Source organism: Centruroides sculpturatus, unplaced genomic scaffold (assembly GCF_000671375.1).
Source record: "Centruroides sculpturatus isolate CEXI.00-Female unplaced genomic scaffold, Cexi_2.0 scaffold933, whole genome shotgun sequence".
Lineage (NCBI taxonomy): Eukaryota > Metazoa > Arthropoda > Arachnida > Scorpiones > Buthidae > Centruroides > Centruroides sculpturatus.
The window spans coordinates 145,719-167,961 of NW_019385185.1; the positions used below are offsets into that span (position 1 = coordinate 145,719).

At 33.0% G+C, this 22,243-nt stretch overlaps 4 protein-coding genes across 10 annotated transcripts in view; 3 read left to right on the forward strand and 1 right to left on the reverse strand.

The window, feature by feature from the left end:
- Positions 1-3,166, forward strand: part of LOC111635888 (apoptosis-resistant E3 ubiquitin protein ligase 1-like) — a 61,584-nt gene extending 58,418 nt beyond the window's left edge. For all 7 annotated transcript variants that reach the window (XM_023381016.1, XM_023381015.1, XM_023381010.1 and 4 more), the window contains 2 exons: positions 2,088-2,263; positions 2,673-3,166. In XM_023381016.1, coding sequence (XP_023236784.1) covers positions 2,088-2,263; positions 2,673-2,775 — 279 coding nt within the window. In that variant the 3' untranslated portion in view covers positions 2,776-3,166. The remainder of the gene's footprint in view (positions 1-2,087; positions 2,264-2,672) is intronic.
- A 2,582-nt stretch (positions 3,167-5,748) lies between these two features.
- On the forward strand, positions 5,749-6,506 carry LOC111635896. The gene is made up of 2 exons (XM_023381022.1): positions 5,749-6,066; positions 6,132-6,506. Exons 1-2 carry the CDS (start codon positions 5,799-5,801, stop codon positions 6,428-6,430), a joined length of 567 nt encoding a protein of 188 aa, XP_023236790.1. The 5' UTR covers positions 5,749-5,798; the 3' UTR covers positions 6,431-6,506.
- Positions 6,507-10,102: 3,596 nt separating this feature from the next.
- Positions 10,103-10,860, forward strand: LOC111635895. Its single transcript, XM_023381020.1, has 2 exons — positions 10,103-10,420; positions 10,486-10,860. Exons 1-2 carry the CDS (start codon positions 10,153-10,155, stop codon positions 10,782-10,784), a joined length of 567 nt encoding a protein of 188 aa, XP_023236788.1. The 5' UTR covers positions 10,103-10,152; the 3' UTR covers positions 10,785-10,860.
- A 7,281-nt stretch (positions 10,861-18,141) lies between these two features.
- LOC111635886 (partitioning defective 3 homolog) overlaps positions 18,142-22,243 on the reverse strand; it is a 43,432-nt gene continuing 39,330 nt past the window's right edge. Inside the window, exons 20-22 of the mRNA XM_023381008.1 lie at positions 21,711-21,791; positions 19,726-19,790; positions 18,142-19,222 (exon numbers count right to left, since the gene is read on the reverse strand). Of these exons, the coding sequence (XP_023236776.1) occupies positions 18,814-19,222; positions 19,726-19,790; positions 21,711-21,791 (555 nt within the window). The 3' untranslated portion in view covers positions 18,142-18,813. The remainder of the gene's footprint in view (positions 19,223-19,725; positions 19,791-21,710; positions 21,792-22,243) is intronic.

Genomic DNA, 22,243 nt, shown 5'->3' on the forward strand with positions numbered 1-22,243 from the left:
ATAATTATATATATATATATATAGTGTATATATAATTTCAGATCATCACATTAATAATTTTTTTTCAAATATTTGGCAAAAATTATTGATATGATGGGTGGAAGGATTGAAAACCTTTCAAAAATTCTTAAATGAAGTGGAAGAAAAGTTAAATACTGATAATCATGGTAATTCTCAAGTTTTTACTAGCCAGGTGGACCAAAGAAAACAGAAAATTTTGTAATACTGCTCAGTATATTTTTATTTGTAATTTCTCAGGGTAGAGATCAGTCTATCTTCTTAAGAATTTTTTTGGGAATAGTCTGTATTGGATGTGTTGGGCCCCATCTCTCACCACCTGAGCACCCAGTCATTGGCCTGAAAAAGACCTTGTTAGTGCCCACAGGCAGAGAGATTAAAAAATAGATCATTTCAATAATAATAATATTAGGTAAGGAATTTGTCAAGGAGATTCCTTGAGTTCTCTCTGATTCTGCTTAGCCCTGAACCCATTATCTAACATGGTTAAACAACAGGCAACATGATTACAATATCAGACATGAAAAAACAACACAGTTTACATTGTCACATCTCATGTACATGGATGATATAAAACTATGCATTCACACAAAAACAACTTCATCAACTCTTATAAATCATACATTCATACTCCAAGGACATACAAATGGAGTTTGGCTTAGACAAATGCAAAACACTTCATATAGAAAAAGGAATCCCGAAGAAAGAAGATTTTGCACTTGGAAATGGAGACATTATTGAATCCATGGAAGAGGGTGAATTCTACAAGTATTTAGGATTCCAATGGGCCAAACTAACAGAACATACACAAATAAAGCAAAGATTAATTAAAGAATACCAAAGTAGGTTAAACGATATTCTCAGAACACAATTAAAGCAATACATACATACTCATATGTCATCCAGTACTCACTTATCCTTTTGGAGTTATACATTGGACTCACATAGATCTTGAGCAAGTCCAAAGGAAAACAAGAACAACACTTACTAAGCATAAACAACATCATTCTAATTCTGCCATAGAAAGATTAACACTTCCACATAAAGATGGTGGATGTGGCCTGATTGACAAAAACCTTTGCTACAAACAAATACAGATGCTTTGAGAGTTTTTCTACAAATCAAGAAACATCACACTAACTCTAGCAGACTCAAATAACACAGCATTAAACTCAAACTCTCATCATATGGACACAACACAACATATAAAAAGCATAGACACCATTAAGCAATTTTGGGCTGGAAAGGCACTCCATGGCAGGCATCTCTACGACCTGGCCCAGGATTTTGTTGATAAAACTGCATCAAACAACTGGTTAGACCAGGGATGCCTCTTTGGGGAGATGGAAAGGTTCATGATTTCCATACAGGATCAGGTCATAAATACTAAAAACTACAGAAAACACATACCCAAAGATACAACATTCACAAATGACACATGCAGAAAATGTCATATCATACCAGAAACTATATAACACATCACCTCTAGTTGCAAGCTCTTGGCACAGACAGATTATTTACATAGACATAATCAAATAGCAAATATAATACACCAAGAGCTTGCAAATAAACACAAATTATTTAACTTCATGATCCGTACTACAAATACATTCCACAGACACTATACATCACACTACAGAAGGCCACTATAATGAATACATGTCATATTGTTAGGAAATTCCTGAATACAGATACACACACACTGACATATTTATTTAATTTTTTGTTTGTTTTGTTGCTATGCCTTGACCATCCCAATGACAAAAAGAATGGTTTGTGGTCAAGAATGCGAGATTGTGATTATTCCAAGAGTAATTTCTCTCTGGCATTCTCCACAACGATCGATTCATGCTGGAAAGCATCGGGACATTTATCAGTATAAGTAAAATAGTTTAACACAGTTTAAGTGGTTTTTGTTACGTAGGAATAGCCACTGTATCCAGTGAAATAAAAAAACTTTTTAAAAATTTATATATAATCTTCAGTGAAAAGTTTTCGACTTCAGAAATTTGATATTAATATTTATCACTATTTTGAGAGATTGTAATAATAAATCTGAATTTTTATAGGTTCTCGATTGGTTTTGGACAGCAGTATCAAATTTCACGGAAGAAGAAATGGCTCGATTGCTGCAGTTTACCACTGGATGTTCTCAGTTACCTCCCGGTGGATTTTCGGAATTAAATCCGAAATTTCACATTACTGCCGCTCCGACTTTTGGAAACTTACCGACTGCTCACACGTGGTAAGTTTGTTATTTAAACACGGGCGATTATAAACAAATTTTGTACCGCTATCCATTTTTTGATGCCACTGGATTCTAGAGAAATTCGTTACGAGATGTCATGCGCACAGTATTTTAAACTCACTTTTGCATTGTGGTTTTCGAGTCAAAGCGGTGGTTTCTCGGCATTAACAGTTCTATGACAATAGATTTGTAACTCTTTAATTGGGATTTGACAATAGATTAGGGCACAGGGACGTGCGAAAGAATTATTTCACACGTTCTTATGGGATGTAGATTTTGGCGACGTGTGTTATTTTCCAGGAGTATATCTGTCTTGTTAAAAATAAATACAGTATTTAAATATTCAATTAATTAAAGAAAATGTTTGAAATTAAATATTTAATAATTTTATATGTCTGTTTTTCAGCTTTAACCAGTTGTGCTTACCGGATTACGATTCGTACGAACAATTCGAAAAAGCTTTGAGACTGGCAATCAGCGAAGGAACGGAAGGATTCGGAATGATATGAGAAATTCCGTAAGGGAGAGAGTGCCATACGAGTTTTAAAAGATACTATTTTTACCACGAGCTCCGCGTGCGAAATTGCCACGCTTCCGCCAGAAATTCACCCAACATGTGGACTTTCGTCTTTTATATGCAATTACATTTCTAATAATAATAGAAAAATATGCACTTTAAGGATTTCTTTTTACTATTTTACATAAGATACTTCGCTATCACCAGAACTGCACCCTTTCCTTTATTTTTCACGGCTTTTAATCCAAAAAATTAAAGCTATGTAATTTATAAAACTTCTGTCCGAAGTACTTACAATGCAAAAAAAAAAAATAATATATCGACGTGCCTCATAGATCGAAAGTACTTATCGAAAATTAGCATTTCATAAATGTCTAGCCATAGTTTTTATTATTATTAATATTATTTTTCAAAGTACAATAATAGGATATTCATTCCATTATAACAAGGGTCCAAAACCCTTTTTGATACTTTCTACATCGTCTCAATAGAGTTTGTACTCTTAATACGTGTACAGTTTCACATATTTCTCTGTATATATAGAATAAGAGGATTTATTTAAATCCCCGTAAATCTTTCTATATGTATATTTAATTAGAAAAAAAAAAATTACATAGAATTTGCACGTTTAACTTATTCAGAATTTTTAGTAACCGGTCATTGTATATAAAATGACACTCTCTCATAAATCATCGGAATTGTACTTCCACATAAAGATGGTGGATGTGGCCTGATTGACAGTTAACCTTTACTACAAACAAATACAGTCACTGCAAGAGTTTTTCTACAAGAAACGAGAAACATCACAGTTACATAAAGCTTTGTTTCTTATAAAAAAAAAAAACTTAAAATATTTGTGTAAAACACAGACATATAAAAAGAAGTATCATCATTCTCTTGTTACTATTAAACTTAGTTATTCATTTTAACTTACCAGTAATATTGAAAAGTAATCTACATAATCAAAAATTGTTAAATTGCTATTGTTTGTTAAAAGCCAATGTCCATATATTAAGGGATAAGTGAATTTAGAATGCCAAATGTACTATTATTTTTTAAATACAAGATTATACTTTACTTGTGACATTAGCAATATTTAATAAATTTATTTATTGCAGAATAAATTATAAATATTTCCATTATATATTAAATTGTTTTCTAAATTAAAATTTTAAAATTTATTTTGATAGTCTTGTTATATTAATAAGACTATCAAATTAAATATATCTTTGTAAAAATTATAATAATAATTTATCTTGAGTTCCTTATTATTGTTAGTCAACTTTGTTCCTTGGAATATAAGATTAATAATTGCTATTGTTATGAAAGCTGCTAAAAGAAAATAAATTTTCTGTTTATAGTTTAGAATACTTGCAATTAAATATTGGAAAATATAGTGTTTTGGAATATGATTTTTGAATTAAGCATATTATATTAAAGGTGTTTCTATAAAATATAATATCAATTCCACTGTTTTAGAAAAATGTTTGGAAAAAGGGTCAAATTACTTCATAATTAAATAATTTATGAAGTAATTTGACCTTTTGAGAATTTATGATTCATCTGGAAAATGATATAGTAGAAATAGATTTTCAGAATTAGAATTCAACAATGACTAATAAAAACTAAATAATTCAGATTACAGGAAATCTCATTTGGTAATGTTATTTACATTAAATTAATCATCTAGGATTTAAAAAATTTAGCTTTTGAGTGATAATCAATTGGCTGCCAGAAAATTGTACAATATAAATTATAATAAAACTAATACAATAGCAATGTTGTTGTACTCATTTTTTTATAATTTTGATTGATGTTGAATTGTAAGTCTTCAAGAAATTGATCNAAATGATATATAGTATTTTAAAATTAAACAATAGGTCTGTGCCTAGGTCTTAACTATAGCACACACCCCTTACTTGCCTGCCTGCTTTATTTTTAATTTTTTAGTGTCATTTTTTAATCAGAATTTCGGGGGTTTTATCGAGGACACAACAAGAAGGTCTTAGTGTTCTCAATACAGAAAGAATTAATAATTATCTGATTTATTAATTGTCTTTTCGTAGTTATATCCAATTTGTAGCATTATTTTACCATAAAAATGTCAAGAGTTAACAATAAAAATCTGTATAATAATTGTAAATCTTGGCGCGTGTGCTGTATGAAGTACAGTACATACATAATTACAGAAAATTCAAAAATAAATTAATTTCTTTAATTAATCATTTATAAAATTAGAATTTGCTCGAAATAATATAAGAATTCCAAGAATATTCATTAAGGCAATTAAAAGCATTCGTGCCAATTCCATATTTTCAAAATTAAAACTTAATTTTAACAGTGGAAAAGGGTATTTATTTGTTGTTTCTCAGGTTTTAAACTAACCACAATACTATAAATTTAATTATAATTAAATTTGGATTAGTTATTTTAAGCTGAAATTTGAAAATAAGGTGAGTACATCATCTAACTGTCTTATTAGAAGGCAGGTAAATAAGTAAATAAAATAGAAAAATTGATTAACAATTAAAAATTTTACATTTGAAACTTTCAAGGTAAGTTAAATAGAAGAAAAAAAAATTTTTTAATTAAAAATTTATTGAAATTTATTTGATATTCAATAACATTTGTACTTATTTTTCAGCATTCCACTTAATTAACAATTAAGATTTATTTGTGGAATTTATTCTCAATATATTTAATGTCTTAAAAACATACAAATACAGAAGATAAATGAGTAAAATTTCAGGGAAAATTTGTACGCGAAATTAATTATATGAAATTATAAACCCGACCAATTATATAAAGTGACACCAGTTTCAGATATAATGGTAAGACGAGAAGTCCGAATAGGGAAAATGATTTCAAAGTTAATTAAGGTGAAATATTTCTAGAAATTTTTATATAATTTATAACCAGCGACCAATTAGAATTCGTCAGATTGGGGTATAAAAATTCGTTAAGCTCCATCCGAAAGTTACAGTTGTACACGACAGCATCGTAAAGACTTTGAAAATGTCAGTGCTGTTGCTGTTTCTTGCCTGTTTGATGGGGATGTGTTACACCAATCCAATATCTAAGGAGGAATTAATGGTGGATGATGATGGAGATGATTCCAATGAGGTTATAGAAAACAGTTTTGGAAAGTTACCCGATCCTGATATGACGAAAACTTTGTTGAAGTATTTAATGATGATGTACAGAAATTCCGAAATGGAGAAAGACAATATGGGTTCTACCAGCGTCGACACACTAATCGAGGAGTTTAAAACTGCTCTAAAAGGTAAAATTTATTTAGAATTTCTTATAAGTTCCGTAGGCCTTAGGTGTAAATGTCCGTTGTTACAGGTTTACAAAATTCGCTGGGTACTAAACACGTCCCCGACGACGATTCTAAGAGCGTTACTTCTTCGGCAGTGACTGAAGTACAGACTGTCACGACGACTACAACAGCAGCACCAACTACCACAACTGCTGCTCTCATTACCACTTCTGCACCCGTACACAACAGTACAGTTATGGCCGAAATAACGAAGACGGAGAAATTACCCGAGAAGGACAATGACCAAATACATTTGGTAATTGGCATGCTGAATAGCGCCCTTTCTTTAGTCAAAGCGGGAATTTCCCTCTTAGGAAAGTCGTAAACAAGTTGCAACACGCGAATTCTGGATGTAACGAGCTTTTTCAGCTTAAAATAAACGTTTGACTTGAATCATTAAATCATTTATTTTTTCGTAAAAATTAATGCTAAAATATAACAAAACACTAGCGTGTAGTGTCCGAAATTTATTATATCGGAATCATTCGTCGAAATCGAATTCGAACCCGGATTCAGAAGGATCCATTATGCGGTGATGACTTGTATTAACGGGATTTAATAATTTCGAAAGCGCTATAATATCTAAGTATTTGACATGTTAATTAAAAATTACATTTACACAGGACTATTCAAACAAATTTCTTAGAAATATTACCTTTTTCGTGCCAGTTGTGGGTTAGGTTTGGCCCACAATGGGGACGGATGGATGAAAAAAGAGGGGACCAAAGTATCCGGGATTGACTGAACATAAAAAATTCCTGGGGAGATGATGGCCCGGATTCGATACTGATCCCTAAAGTGGGAGGCTGACACCTTAACTGTCTCAGTAGTTAACAAAAGGATAGTCGAAATCAGATTGCTGTGTAAAAAGTGACACTATAATGTTATAAAGTTTCTTTTAATGTATGTTAAATTTGTAAAAATATTTTTTAAATATAAAGCATGTATCTCACTCTTCTATACAGAAATGATATGAAAATTTAAAAAGTATGTCACTCAGTTGATTCATAACTATAAATGATATATAGTATTTTAAAATTAAACAATAGAGTGGAATTTTTAATTAAATACAACCATTTTCTTTTGTAGAAATTTCATGCCAAGTCTTACTTTCAGAGAAAGGTATAGTGTTACTCTAAGCTCAAGTGAAAATAAATTAAGCGTGATAAATTGCATTATAAATTTTACTGCTGTCTTCTTTAAATATATCATCTCGTGTTCAAATTTGAAATTTTAAGTGTATCTAAGTGTTATATTTCACAAATTATGGACTATAATTACTGAATTATTTAAAGTTTTCATTCGTCACAAATCGTAAACAATACCTTTTCCGGCTATCCACATGAGCGACGCCACGTTTGGGGAAAATTGAATACTCGTCCGCCATTTTCTTTTTAGTCAAAGAGGCGTAGCATTTGTGTCGTGTAAAGGCAACGTTCTAGAATATTTTAACTCGATAGTACCCCAAGAGCGGTCACAGACACTATGTAGTATATTCTAGTTGTTGGTAGTAATATTTCGAAAATTATTTGTGAGTTAAACTAAATTTTATCTATATTCAATAACCTACACTACTGATAAGTTATTAAGAGAAAATTATGGTAGGGATTATAGGACTGATGGGAGAAGGGAAAGAAACTCGGGACTATCTAACAAGGGGGCTGTCCCGAGAGGATTTTCTATGAAAGAAACTGACCCAAATTTCGGTGTTGGAGACGTGAAAAAAACCCGGAAAACTGCACGTGGATAGCCCATCCTGTCGGTGAGGCTTGAATCAATGTTCAATGGTTTTATTCACTTCTCATTTATTATGATTTAGAGAATATCATTGTCTGATAAAAGGAGGCGGTAAAGCCTCTGCTTAATGTTCTGAAAATCCGGGATTGAATACAAACAGAAAGCCCAAGGAATCGTATGTGAACAGTCTAGTCGGATATGCAAGTCTCGTCCAAATTGCCCCATTGAAGACCTAGTAGAACCCGAAATAAGCGCATAGGTAAGTTATATAACCGCATAACTGAATATTTCGTAAACACAAACTTGCTCTTAACATAGTACAATTTTACAGAGATTGTCATAATTTTATTCGAGAGTTCCAAAAAAATTTAATTCTGAAAAAGTTTGGATAATTTAAAGTTGTGTTTTTTGGTCCCCTGAGCTTCGAAATAACGTGGTTTTACCGTAACATGTGGTATGGATGGAGTTATTAATGAATTGTTCCTGCAGTGGATAGAGCACAAAGGGCACGCTTGCCGACACGACAACCATTTTCGGAATAGCAGTGAGAAGATCCCTTGAAGACATATGGGAACGCCATCACCTAGACCTAATCCTCCCTTTGAATGACTGTCCTAAAGGCTAACACGATTGCCTGATTCCTTCTAGCAGAAAGACCATCATAGTCTTCGTAACAGATACACAGTCATTAAATTTAGTTTTTCTCTTATACTATCTTCTTCGGGCTCTTCCCTCTGCTGTTTAGTTTCCTTCCTTTGTTTTTGTCAACAGTTCCCATTTGTGCAATACTTTACAGCTCTCACTTCTTTAAATGACATATTTCCTCCTTCATTTGCCACATCTCTCGGAGAAATTTGCATCTTATTTTTCCCTTCTGTGAAGGATAATATTTTAGTTATTTCCACATTGACAGTCATTCTCCGAAAAAAGGTGAAAATGTTTATTTTCCAAACCTAACATAACAGTTGTGTACTTTGCATACTAACAAAGAGTCCTTGCAACTGTGAATTACTGCAGCCCAACCAAGATTTGATTATGTAAATTTCGACGTCAAACAAGAATTTAAAACCTTCACCCATGATAGACAGNCAATGTGAAAGTGGCTACGCACATTCCTTCATGGTGTTGCACTTTTGAGGAGTTTTTATTACCCCAAATTAGAACTTTTACAAACGTTTTTGTCTGTTTATAAACAGACATTTTGTAAGTAATATATTCCAGTTTTGGAGAGTAACTGATCATCAAAAATAAATACAGTAAATATTTTGTGATTAATACCTTAGGAAAAACTCTTCTTTGAGAACTATAATTCTGACTAATTTGCTGTAGAGGAATAGAAGGAAGTGGTTTCCTTGTCTTCTCATTATATCAAACATAAATGAAAAAGTAAAATATATGAAAATATTAAATTATTATAAGAAATAATCATATATGTCACTCAATATTTAATAATACAGTATATAAATTCTATTTTAATAAAAAAAAAACAATCTTACATCCAGTCCAAAGACCTTTGAAGCCTCCCAGCTCATCATCAGGGGCAAAAGCTACAAATGTTATTTTTGTAGTTTTTGCTCCACTTCTATTAGCTTCACCACCTACTTCTATGATGAGAGAGAAAAAAGTTAAAAGGTGAGATGGAAGTCTTCTGAACAGGTAGGATAATACTACTAATGCATTTAGAATTAAATAGAATTTCAAAGAATTTGAATTTTTGAATAAATAATTTTTAGTTTTCACTCCAGACAATGAGCAAGAATGCTCAAAAGTGTTTGGAATTGGATGTAATATTGCTATTTTATAGTTACTCTATTAAAGTAGTTTTTAAACAGTTTCATTTCATTGAAAAGGATCTAATTTATATCATTAAAATTTTATAATTACATCGCAATTAAGAGATAAACAGCATTAATCCATTAGGAGATATTGCTGTACAGTACATAACATATTCNTAACAATTAAGATTTATTTGTGGAATTTATTCTCAATATATTTAATGTCTTAAAAACATACAAATACAGAAGATAAATGAGTAAAATTTCAGGGAAAATTTGTACGCGAAATTAATTATATGAAATTATAAACCCGACCAATTATATAAAGTGACACCAGTTTCAGATATAATGGTAAGACGAGAAGTCCGAATAGGGAAAATGATTTCAAAGTTAATTAAGGTGAAATATTTCTAGAAATTTTTATATAATTTATAACCAGCGACCAATTAGAATTCGTCAGATTGGGGTATAAAAATTCGTTAAGCTCCATCCGAAAGTTACAGTTGTACACGACAGCATCGTAAAGACTTTGAAAATGTCAGTGCTGTTGCTGTTTCTTGCCTGTTTGATGGGGATGTGTTACACCAATCCAATATCTAAGGAGGAATTAATGGTGGATGATGATGGAGATGATTCCAATGAGGTTATAGAAAACAGTTTTGGAAAGTTACCCGATCCTGATATGACGAAAACTTTGTTGAAGTATTTAATGATGATGTACAGAAATTCCGAAATGGAGAAAGACAATATGGGTTCTACCAGCGTCGACACACTAATCGAGGAGTTTAAAACTGCTCTAAAAGGTAAAATTTATTTAGAATTTCTTATAAGTTCCGTAGGCCTTAGGTGTAAATGTCCGTTGTTACAGGTTTACAAAATTCGCTGGGTACTAAACACGTCCCCGACGACGATTCTAAGAGCGTTACTTCTTCGGCAGTGACTGAAGTACAGACTGTCACGACGACTACAACAGCAGCACCAACTACCACAACTGCTGCTCTCATTACCACTTCTGCACCCGTACACAACAGTACAGTTATGGCCGAAATAACGAAGACGGAGAAATTACCCGAGAAGGACAATGACCAAATACATTTGGTAATTGGCATGCTGAATAGCGCCCTTTCTTTAGTCAAAGCGGGAATTTCCCTCTTAGGAAAGTCGTAAACAAGTTGCAACACGCGAATTCTGGATGTAACGAGCTTTTTCAGCTTAAAATAAACGTTTGACTTGAATCATTAAATCATTTATTTTTTCGTAAAAATTAATGCTAAAATATAACAAAACACTAGCGTGTAGTGTCCGAAATTTATTATATCGGAATCATTCGTCGAAATCGAATTCGAACCCGGATTCAGAAGGATCCATTATGCGGTGATGACTTGTATTAACGGGATTTAATAATTTCGAAAGCGCTATAATATCTAAGTATTTGACATGTTAATTAAAAATTACATTTACACAGGACTATTCAAACAAATTTCTTAGAAATATTACCTTTTTCGTGCCAGTTGTGGGTTAGGTTTGGCCCACAATGGGGACGGATGGATGAAAAAAGAGGGGACCAAAGTATCCGGGATTGACTGAACATAAAAAATTCCTGGGGAGATGATGGCCCGGATTCGATACTGATCCCTAAAGTGGGAGGCTGACACCTTAACTGTCTCAGTAGTTAACAAAAGGATAGTCGAAATCAGATTGCTGTGTAAAAAGTGACACTATAATGTTATAAAGTTTCTTTTAATGTATGTTAAATTTGTAAAAATATTTTTTAAATATAAAGCATGTATCTCACTCTTCTATACAGAAATGATATGAAAATTTAAAAAGTATGTCACTCAGTTGATTCATAACTATAAATGATATATAGTATTTTAAAATTAAACAATAGAGTGGAATTTTTAATTAAATACAACCATTTTCTTTTGTAGAAATTTCATGCCAAGTCTTACTTTCAGAGAAAGGTATAGTGTTACTCTAAGCTCAAGTGAAAATAAATTAAGCGTGATAAATTGCATTATAAATTTTACTGCTGTCTTCTTTAAATATATCATCTCGTGTTCAAATTTGAAATTTTAAGTGTATCTAAGTGTTATATTTCACAAATTATGGACTATAATTACTGAATTATTTAAAGTTTTCATTCGTCACAAATCGTAAACAATACCTTTTCCGGCTATCCACATGAGCGACGCCACGTTTGGGGAAAATTGAATACTCGTCCGCCATTTTCTTTTTAGTCAAAGAGGCGTAGCATTTGTGTCGTGTAAAGGCAACGTTCTAGAATATTTTAACTCGATAGTACCCCAAGAGCGGTCACAGACACTATGTAGTATATTCTAGTTGTTGGTAGTAATATTTCGAAAATTATTTGTGAGTTAAACTAAATTTTATCTATATTCAATAACCTACACTACTGATAAGTTATTAAGAGAAAATTATGGTAGGGATTATAGGACTGATGGGAGAAGGGAAAGAAACTCGGGACTATCTAACAAGGGGGCTGTCCCGAGAGGATTTTCTATGAAAGAAACTGACCCAAATTTCGGTGTTGGAGACGTGAAAAAAACCCGGAAAACTGCACGTGGATAGCCCATCCTGTCGGTGAGGCTTGAATCAATGTTCAATGGTTTTATTCACTTCTCATTTATTATGATTTAGAGAATATCATTGTCTGATAAAAGGAGGCGGTAAAGCCTCTGCTTAATGTTCTGAAAATCCGGGATTGAATACAAACAGAAAGCCCAAGGAATCGTATGTGAACAGTCTAGTCGGATATGCAAGTCTCGTCCAAATTGCCCCATTGAAGACCTAGTAGAACCCGAAATAAGCGCATAGGTAAGTTATATAACCGCATAACTGAATATTTCGTAAACACAAACTTGCTCTTAACATAGTACAATTTTACAGAGATTGTCATAATTTTATTCGAGAGTTCCAAAAAAATTTAATTCTGAAAAAGTTTGGATAATTTAAAGTTGTGTTTTTTGGTCCCCTGAGCTTCGAAATAACGTGGTTTTACCGTAACATGTGGTATGGATGGAGTTATTAATGAATTGTTCCTGCAGTGGATAGAGCACAAAGGGCACGCTTGCCGACACGACAACCATTTTCGGAATAGCAGTGAGAAGATCCCTTGAAGACATATGGGAACGCCATCACCTAGACCTAATCCTCCCTTTGAATGACTGTCCTAAAGGCTAACACGATTGCCTGATTCCTTCTAGCAGAAAGACCATCATAGTCTTCGTAACAGATACACAGTCATTAAATTTAGTTTTTCTCTTATACTATCTTCTTCGGGCTCTTCCCTCTGCTGTTTAGTTTCCTTCCTTTGTTTTTGTCAACAGTTCCCATTTGTGCAATACTTTACAGCTCTCACTTCTTTAAATGACATATTTCCTCCTTCATTTGCCACATCTCTCGGAGAAATTTGCATCTTATTTTTCCCTTCTGTGAAGGATAATATTTTAGTTATTTCCACATTGACAGTCATTCTCCGAAAAAAGGTGAAAATGTTTATTTTCCAAACCTAACATAACAGTTGTGTACTTTGCATACTAACAAAGAGTCCTTGCAACTGTGAATTACTGCAGCCCAACCAAGATTTGATTATGTAAATTTCGACGTCAAACAAGAATTTAAAACCTTCACCCATGATAGACAGTTGATTTACGGAAGAAGAGCTTAAAGAGATATTTAATTTTTCAATTTTATTATATTTTATATATAAAAATCGGTTAATCTTTACCTATGTGCACCGTCATGGCGGCGGTCCCGACTTGTTCGTGCTCCCGACAGACTCCTCCAGGAGAGGAACCGACGGCGGGCCGCCGATTGTTTAACGTCACTAGTTTTTGATTCGCGGTAGTCCTTGAACACACGTATTAATAACTAGTGTTGCGGCCGAAGTTTTCATCTTTAAAACGTGAACGTCGAGCGCCGCTATCTTGTAAGCGGCGCTCGACGTTCGACGTTCACGTTTGAGAGATGAAAACTTCGGCCGCAACCTCTCTATTGAAAATCCAAAAACTTGTTAGTAATTATAACGAGGAGGTAAGTATTTTTTCTTCTATAATCTTTATAGAAATGTAAATCTAAATTGGTATTCTATTTTTTCTAGTTTCAATATTCCATCAGAGTAAATCATTTGAATAAACAAACTGAAATAACAGGAGAATTGAGAGGTGTTTTGATTGACTGGTCGGTTCGAGTCCATCTAAGAATTGAACTAATTCTTCAAGAAACTTCATATCTTACTGTGGCAATTATTGACAGTTCTTCAGGTAACATTCTTTATAAATTATAAACTAAAATAAATAGCATTTGATATATACAGGAGTTCGTTTAGTATTAAGTCCAGAAAATATGCTTCTAATAAAAAAAAATTTGATAAGAATAAAGTATGGACATCATACGGAAGTGTATAAAGTTTTATGTATTAAACACTCGCTTTGTAAATCCAATATTAGATTTTTCATAGTATCTATAGTGTGATATCCCAGTAAGAATATTCGTAAAAAATAAACGCTTTCTTTGTGAAACACTTGTCTTTCCTGCCTCCTCAAGACCGCCACCCACATACGAAAAGACCTTAAGCCATCCTGACGGTAGGGAATAAAAACTCCCTCCCCCATCCTTACAGTGGTGTCCGAGAAGTGGGATTTTAAGTCAATATTTCATCTCTTATGTACTGATGATATCAAAGTATGTTTGTCTTACATGGTGGATCACTTTGAATTTGTCTGTGACACTCGTGTTTCACATTGATGATTGATTCCAGCTTATTTTTCTCTGTTGTGGAGTCATCATTTTTGATTACTGCTCTTCCTAGAGACTATAGAAATAACGTGTTTGAATGCAGATGGGATATAAAACTCTGATGGTTAGTCTATTGATTGGTGTATGTTGCATACTTGTTGGATAATAATTAACATAGTTTCATCAATTTAATGTGGTTGTATTTCTTTTTTGGAATATACTGTATATCTTAGGAATGTCATATATTTTCGAAGAGTTATTAGAGGAATAAAGCTCTTAGTTAATATTATTCTTCGTCTGAATCTGAAATGGAAACTGCTATAGAGGATGCATTAGAGAAAATTAATCTTTTCTACGATAATAAATTTAACTGATTTAGAATCAGAAATTCTTCATTGGGAATCATTTTTCTAGTTCATTAACATGTACTAAATCTAGATCAGAAACTTCGGAACCTTTTTAATGGAAAAGTTAACGGGAAGAACAATAACATCTGTTAAATCTTAAACTAAGAAATCTTCGAAACAGAAAAGGTCAGAAAATGCAACTTTCCCAAGTTCTTTGGACTTTCATTTTTCTTATTTACATGGAGGAACTTCCTTTATATAAGTACGACGTCTATCCGCCTAGTGCTTCGGTTCTGGCATCAAAATCAACCTCTTAAACAAAGTCTTTCAAACATCAAAAAATACCTCAATAGAGAAAGAATAAAAATGACTGCCAGAACTGTATTGTCTCCAATTCTAATCTCTGCTCTAAAAATAATTTAAAAACTTATTATGGCAGTGAGAAAAAGCAGAATCAAAAGAACACGTTAACTCAGATCGACATAGGCTGGTAAATTGATAAACTCTTGTTTTTCTTAAAAAAGCCGTGTTAGTCAAGGTGACACCATCGGCCTTCCACGTCGAATTTCATCTAGAAACAAAAATTTATTACGTATATTATAAATTAGGGTGTCGTTTCTCATTCCTCGTCCATGTTTGTCGAGCTAGTTGCCATTACGCCCACCTGTAACGGACAGAAACACTCCACATAGCCTTAATCTGTAGGTGTCTTGTGTTGGAAACCAGAATTGACTTTGGTATCAATAATATTTGCCTGTTTAAACAACCAAAAATGATTTCATAGTTGTGTAATGATTCCTAACAACAACAATTTCAAATGAAAACAAGAATCAACTTGTGAAAAAGTCATTGTGGGAAGGAAGCAATAAGCATTTCTTCAACCTTTCCACTGCAATAAATTGGAAATTTTAGTATGTTTCATTCTAGAGAACAGTTTTTCTCGTTTTTAAAATGTAATATATTAAAATCAATATAATCTCTCAGTAAACAAAGTAATTTACTACTAGATGATTTGAAATTTCTGGGGTGATGCAATATTTTCTTTACTGTTATCATGTTACTATGTATGTGTTCAACTGCACGGTATTCATAATATAATGTAGTCATTCTCATATATCTGCTAGAGCAGCGATTCTCAAACTTATTCAATCCGTGGACCATTTAAACAGTTTGAGATGAACTGAGAACCACCAATGCCCTGTTCATGAAATGTCCAATATGGAGATTTTTCTGATTTTTTTGAAGACAACTGAGTTTTCTTTACAGCTCGATGATTTTATGACCTCTGTTTTAAAAAAAAAAACATTATAACTGAGTCAATTAAGAGAGAATTTATTGAAATATAAGAATGATATAGCTGATTTAACTGATTTATATACCAGTAATAAATTTAATGAAACAAATTTACAGCTGCAAGATGATTTGAATTTAATCAAAGTAAAGGCAAATGTCTGTGTTTGTGTCAAAACTTGCCTTGTACAAAAAAAAATTTGGATGGAAGACAAGTCTATCAGTTTCCGTATCTTCCAGAGGTATAAATGATGCCATTCTGATATTTTGTCAGCAATTTGGAAGCATTTAATGTTGTCTATATGTTTTCCTCAAAAATTTATAGCATATGGCCTAATGAATTTAGATGTTTTATTTTGTCATTCAGATATTTTTCCACAGAATTTATAATAGCACCTAGTCTAAGAGATCCTGATACTTTTATTTCATTTTTTTTTTTAGATATTTTGTTTCAATTAGAATTGGCAAGACTAAAACTTACACTGGTCACGTCATATCTTAGTCGAGTTCAAATTGCTGATTGGCATTTGCAATTATTTCGTACAGTATCCGCACATTCTTTTATTCAGCGCACTAGCGGAACCTCTCGACCACGCTAAAAATAATGCTTACAAGATGGACGCCTCCACGAGAAAGTATCTTTTTCCACTACCAAATAATAATCACTTTTTTGCTGTTTTAAATGATGACATAAAAATCCTTGTTTTCTTATAAATAACATCGAACTTAATGGCTTTTCTTCTAATATGCGCGTAAATATAGCAAAAAGAAAATCATTGTTTATATCGGCCATTTTGAGATAGCTCTTTCTCCAGCAAGTGTTTTCAACCGTCAGCAGCAAATCTCTAAAATGCCAAAAAGAAACCATGTGTTTACCGATGATCGTATTGACGAAGTGAAATATGAACTGTGCTTTACAGAATATTCAGTAACTCATAGTGGGCACTCAAACATTAAAAATCATTTGAAGTGTGTGAAACATCAGGCAAGCAATAGGAACTTCCTCAAATGTATTGTCATATTTTAAATGTACAAATTTAAACAACAAAGAATTTTTAAAAAATTCACACTAGTGATAAATATTAATCATAAGATATGTTTAGTTCAATTATTAAAAATTTCTTTTAACTCCTTGTTTTTGTTAACAACTACTTTATTTAGCCTTTTCAGTACAAGTCGACCCCCCTATAACACTGTTGATTATTCTGTTTTATATGAATTCCATGTTGTACGAGTCACTTAGATTTTACAAATACGTGTACAGGGCTGTGAACGGATCATGTATTTGTAAAATCTAAGTGACTTGTACAACATGGAATTCATATAAAACAGAATAATCAACAGTGTTATAGGGGGTCGACTTGTACAGTATTTATCCTAGTAGGCTAATTTTCTGTTGTATTTTCTCAAAATCGTCCCGGTTTGAGAAAAAGATATTATGGTAAACCTAGTTAAAATTGAAATTAAAAAATGGATATGAAGAATTTGGTTTCAAATTCCAGTATTATCTGACTTTATGGGCTGCATCAAAGTTTTTCGTTGCATTCCCATTGTCATATTTAACTGAAAGAGGATTTAGCGTGGTCAGCAATTTACTAACAAAAGAAAAGAAACAGACAACTATGGCACCAACTACTGAAAAGTTCGAATCATTACACCAAGCTCGGCTGTTTCACTAATAATATTATATTACTTTTTTAAATCATGTATATTTATTAATCAAACTTTGAGCAATACTCTAATATCGTTAATATCTTTTAATAAAGTAATTTTAAATCTCTCGTACCATTTAGGATCCACAAACTTCCATTCTTTCCTTAAGAATACTGCCGATCTTACCAATAACTGTAGCTAGTTGGGGAAAGGAGTTTCTCTAAATAAAAATGAATTAAAAACTTTTTACATTCCATTGCCACGCAAAATCATCTTAATAGTTTGGCCATTTTGGTGATTGCACATGAAAATTACATTGATAAAATTAACGTCTACCAATATTTCAAATTACAAATTTTCTGTAAGAAAGAAATTATTAGTCAAATGTAATCTAATTTTGTTATTTACCGAGCCTCGAGACAGCAAGGACCCATTTTCGTGGAGAAAACCCGGAAAACTCCACGTGGCCACCGGTCCTGGCCAGGTGTGAACCCACGACGGACCTCCACTGTTCGGGAATGGAACCGTGGACAAAAATTCTAATGGCTTTTAAAAACATTTTTTGGGTTCCCACTGTAAAACTTGGAAAGAAACAAAAAAAGATCCAATTTCCTCCGTATACCAACCGGGTACGTAAAAATATCCATGATTTTATGGAGTCAATAAAAATTTTATATTTCAGCAATTATATTTATTGATTAAAAATCATTGAAATGTAGAAAGGGATGTATTTTCATTTACATTTTACATATTTCACGATTTCAAATTATACAGTTCTATACAAGACTCGAATCGGTTTAATTACATACAAAAGAAAACTGCGCGGTGTTTTCTTGGTATCGATGGAATGTGTGAAAATGAATATTCTATACATCAAAACGTTTTATATACAATCATATATATATATATATATATATAATATCATGGTGCAAAAGTGAAACATTCAAAAATATATCAGTTTATAAAAAAATACATCTCTGTAAAAACTTTTCTGGATTTCAAGGCACATTTTAAGGATCTGTAATACGCACAAAAACAACAGATTAACGATTAGTATTAAATACGGACATCCGATTAATTAACTACTGTCGCCTTTTTACATGAGATTTATAGTAAAAGTTTATCGTTTCGATATGGATTGCGGATCAGACCTTGGATCCGGATGCCTCTTTCTTTTCTTCGGAACAGGAGGATTCGGTTGTATTTGTAAAGTGAGGTATGACCTGATACTGCTGATCGTAGTTCCGCCCGCTTCGTGGTTCTTCGTGTTTCGATTGTCTATTGTGAAACAGAGATGTGATTTGTGCCTTACCGTATAACTGCGAACTGGGAATGCGACTTCTTCTGGGTAACGAATTGGTATGACTTTCGACCGAAGGCTGTTGGTGCGTCGCACTTTCGTATTCGTAATAATTGGAAATGGGTCTTTCCTTCCTGGTCACGTTCTGATTTTGATTCTGTTGAATCTGTCGAAGATGTTGTTGTATTTCTTTGTAGTTCATGTAATGACTGTATTTGTTAGGATCGGCTGCTATTCCCATTCTGCTTCCGGGCCTGTCAGAGATTTAATAATTGTTTAGTTCTAAATTTAAATAATTAATTTATTTAATGTTGAAATGTATGGTTTGTAAATATCTTAATACCTGAATTAAGATATTTCATACATTAAGAAAATTAAACTTCAATTTAATTATGCTTTGCTTTTCCATTAATTAATCCAATTTAACTTCATGGTAATATTTCAGAGTTTGTTAATAAAAAAAGAAATTTAAACACAGCAGATACAATAAGTATACTTTCTAATTATATTCTTATAATTATTATTATTTTATTTCATTTTGAAATGTTTTTGAAAAATATACAGTAAATTCATTGTTTTTTATGCTTTAATACATCTGTATAAGGCCTGGTAACACTAACCAGTTCAATGATATGCATGTAACACATCCCCCAATGTTCATGGGGCTTTTCAGAGGAGATGAGGGTATGGAGCAAACTGCATATTGGGGCTCTATAGCAGATTATAACAAATTTTCAAAGAAACCAAAATTAGTTACCTTTCCATTTCTCTATATATATCAAAGCTTTGAGACCTGGAATGCATCATTTCAGTTTCATATCTCTGAAAATAATATTTTTCAAAATTATTAATTAAAGTAATGACGTTTTCAACATAATAAAATACCAAATTACATTAGTACAAAATTACTATTTAAGAAGTGATTTTAAATAGCTAACAAACTACACAATGAAAACACTCGAACCAGCATACGTGCCTCAAAAGTGAAATTGCAACACCACGAAGGTATGTGCATGTTCTTTATAACTCAAAATTGTATACTACATGACCCAATGTGTACTCAAAACACCACTCAGCAGTGACCGATGGATAAATCTGTCAAGGGCAATCGTGTGGCAGTGGTGAAGGACAGTTATATCCAAAAACTAGTGCGGAAAAAAATTCACATAAAAAAAAAGGAATTATGTAACAATAAAAAAAGACTTTTCTTTACTAGACATAACTGTTGACAAAATCTTTTTCCAAAACGGTAATGAGAAGAAATGCATGGAAAATTACTTTAAAAATTTCCCACGTTTATTCTCCACTACATCAGGATAGCACTATACCTAACCCACTGCTGAAAAATTTAATCATTTGCATATTTCTGTCACCTCTACCAGTCCTGCAATTTGCATGTGGCTAGCTTAGGTCACAAATGCTATCAGTAATGGTTCACAGCAGCCAAACCTTTGAAGAAGCATAGAAAATTACTCAGAGACAATGAGCTAAATATCATCAGTTAATGGCTGGGGAACAAGACCATATTCTTGAGCTGCACAACCTTGGCTTGTCAATGCACACAGTTGCCATTCATGTTGGGCACAACATGAGTACCATCCAGTAATGTGTGACATGATGGAACATCTGTAAATATGCTAAAGAAGGAGTGGATTGCATTGGTGCACAACAAAGCACACAGATTGGTAGATTTGCCGAATTGCCTGCCAGGACCCATTTGTCACTGCAAACAACATATGAAGCCACCTTTCACTGTCAATGGATGCATCTGTGTCAACTCAAACCATTTGCAACAGGTTGCATGAAATTGGACTGTACTGTACATAAGACAACTGGCAACCAAGGTGCCATTAACCACTCACCACAGGTCTGCATGCCTGGCATGGTGTTGTCATTGCAACTGGACCACTGAATAGAATCAGGTATTGTTTACAGATGAATCCCACTTCTGTTTGTGGAGGAATGATGGCATGGATAGACGTGGCAGAATCCCGAGAAACGATAAATGCCAGCCCTTTTTTCTAAGTGCCACACTTGCCCCACACCAGGCATCATGGTTTGGGGAGACATCATATTTGATTAGTCCCCAGTGCACATTTCTGGTACTCTGACAGTGGAACAGTATGCCACATGAATTTTGGGGCCTATGGTTCAGCTGTAGTGTAGCCACACTCAACACAATGTTCCAGTAAGACAATGCCCAACTGCATGTTGAACAGCAAACTCTCACCAGTCTGAACAGAAGAACAGTTTGAATACTTCCCTGGCTGGCAGCCTCACTGGATCTCTCTCTTGTCAAATACCTATCCTATGATACCTCTCCAACATGAGGTGCAAGGGGAACAACCACCACAAACTGTGCACCATAGTGGATGCAGCTTGACAAGGGATACCCCAGACAGCTATTAATCACCTCATTGATAGTATGTCTTGTCTTATAAGCAGCCTGTATAGTTGTTCACAGGGACCATATTTGTTATTGAATATGTCTGTTGCATATTTCTGTTTGTTCTTTTAATCATTTGCATATCTTTGTCACCTCTACTGGTCCCACAATGTGAAAGTGGCTACGCACATTCCTTCATGGTGTTGCACTTTTGAGGAGTTTTTATTACCCCAAATTAGAACTTTTACAAACGTTTTTGTTTGTTTATAAACAGACACTTTGTAAGTAATATATTCCAGTTTTGGAGAGTAACTGATCATCAAAAATAAATACAGTAAATATTTTGTGATTAATACCTTAGGAAAAACTCTTCTTTGAGAACTATAATTCTGACTAATTTGCTGTAGAGGAATAGAAGGAAGTGGTTTCCTTGTCTTCTCATTATATCAAACATAAATGAAAAAGTAAAATATATGAAAATATTAAATTATTATAAGAAATAATCATATATGTCACTCAATATTTAATAATACAGTATATAAATTCTATTTTAATAAAAAAAAAACAATCTTACATCCAGTCCAAAGACCTTTGAAGCCTCCCAGCTCATCATCAGGGGCAAAAGCTACAAATGTTATTTTTGTAGTTTTTGCTCCACTTCTATTAGCTTCACCACCTACTTCTATGATGAGAGAGAAAAAAGTTAAAAGCTGAGATGGAAGTCTTCTGAAGAGGTAGGATAATACTACTAATGCAGAAAAATTGAAAAGGGTCAAAAATTGTTGGAACAAAAGAATATTTAACAAAAATTATGTATTTCTAAGTTAAAGGAAAACAGTTTACATGGCAGTGCAATATTAGACTTTGGAATTCATCTGCTTCAACAGTT

Coding starts and splice junctions, on each gene's coding strand:
- LOC111635895 (XM_023381020.1), top strand. CDS start 10,153: ATGTCAGTGCTGTTGCTGTTTCTTGCCTGTTTGATGGGGATGTGTTAC. Junction 10,421..10,485: donor GTTTAAAACTGCTCTAAAAG/GTAAAATTTATT, acceptor CCGTTGTTACAG/GTTTACAAAATTCGCTGGGT.
- LOC111635896 (XM_023381022.1), top strand. CDS start 5,799: ATGTCAGTGCTGTTGCTGTTTCTTGCCTGTTTGATGGGGATGTGTTAC. Junction 6,067..6,131: donor GTTTAAAACTGCTCTAAAAG/GTAAAATTTATT, acceptor CCGTTGTTACAG/GTTTACAAAATTCGCTGGGT.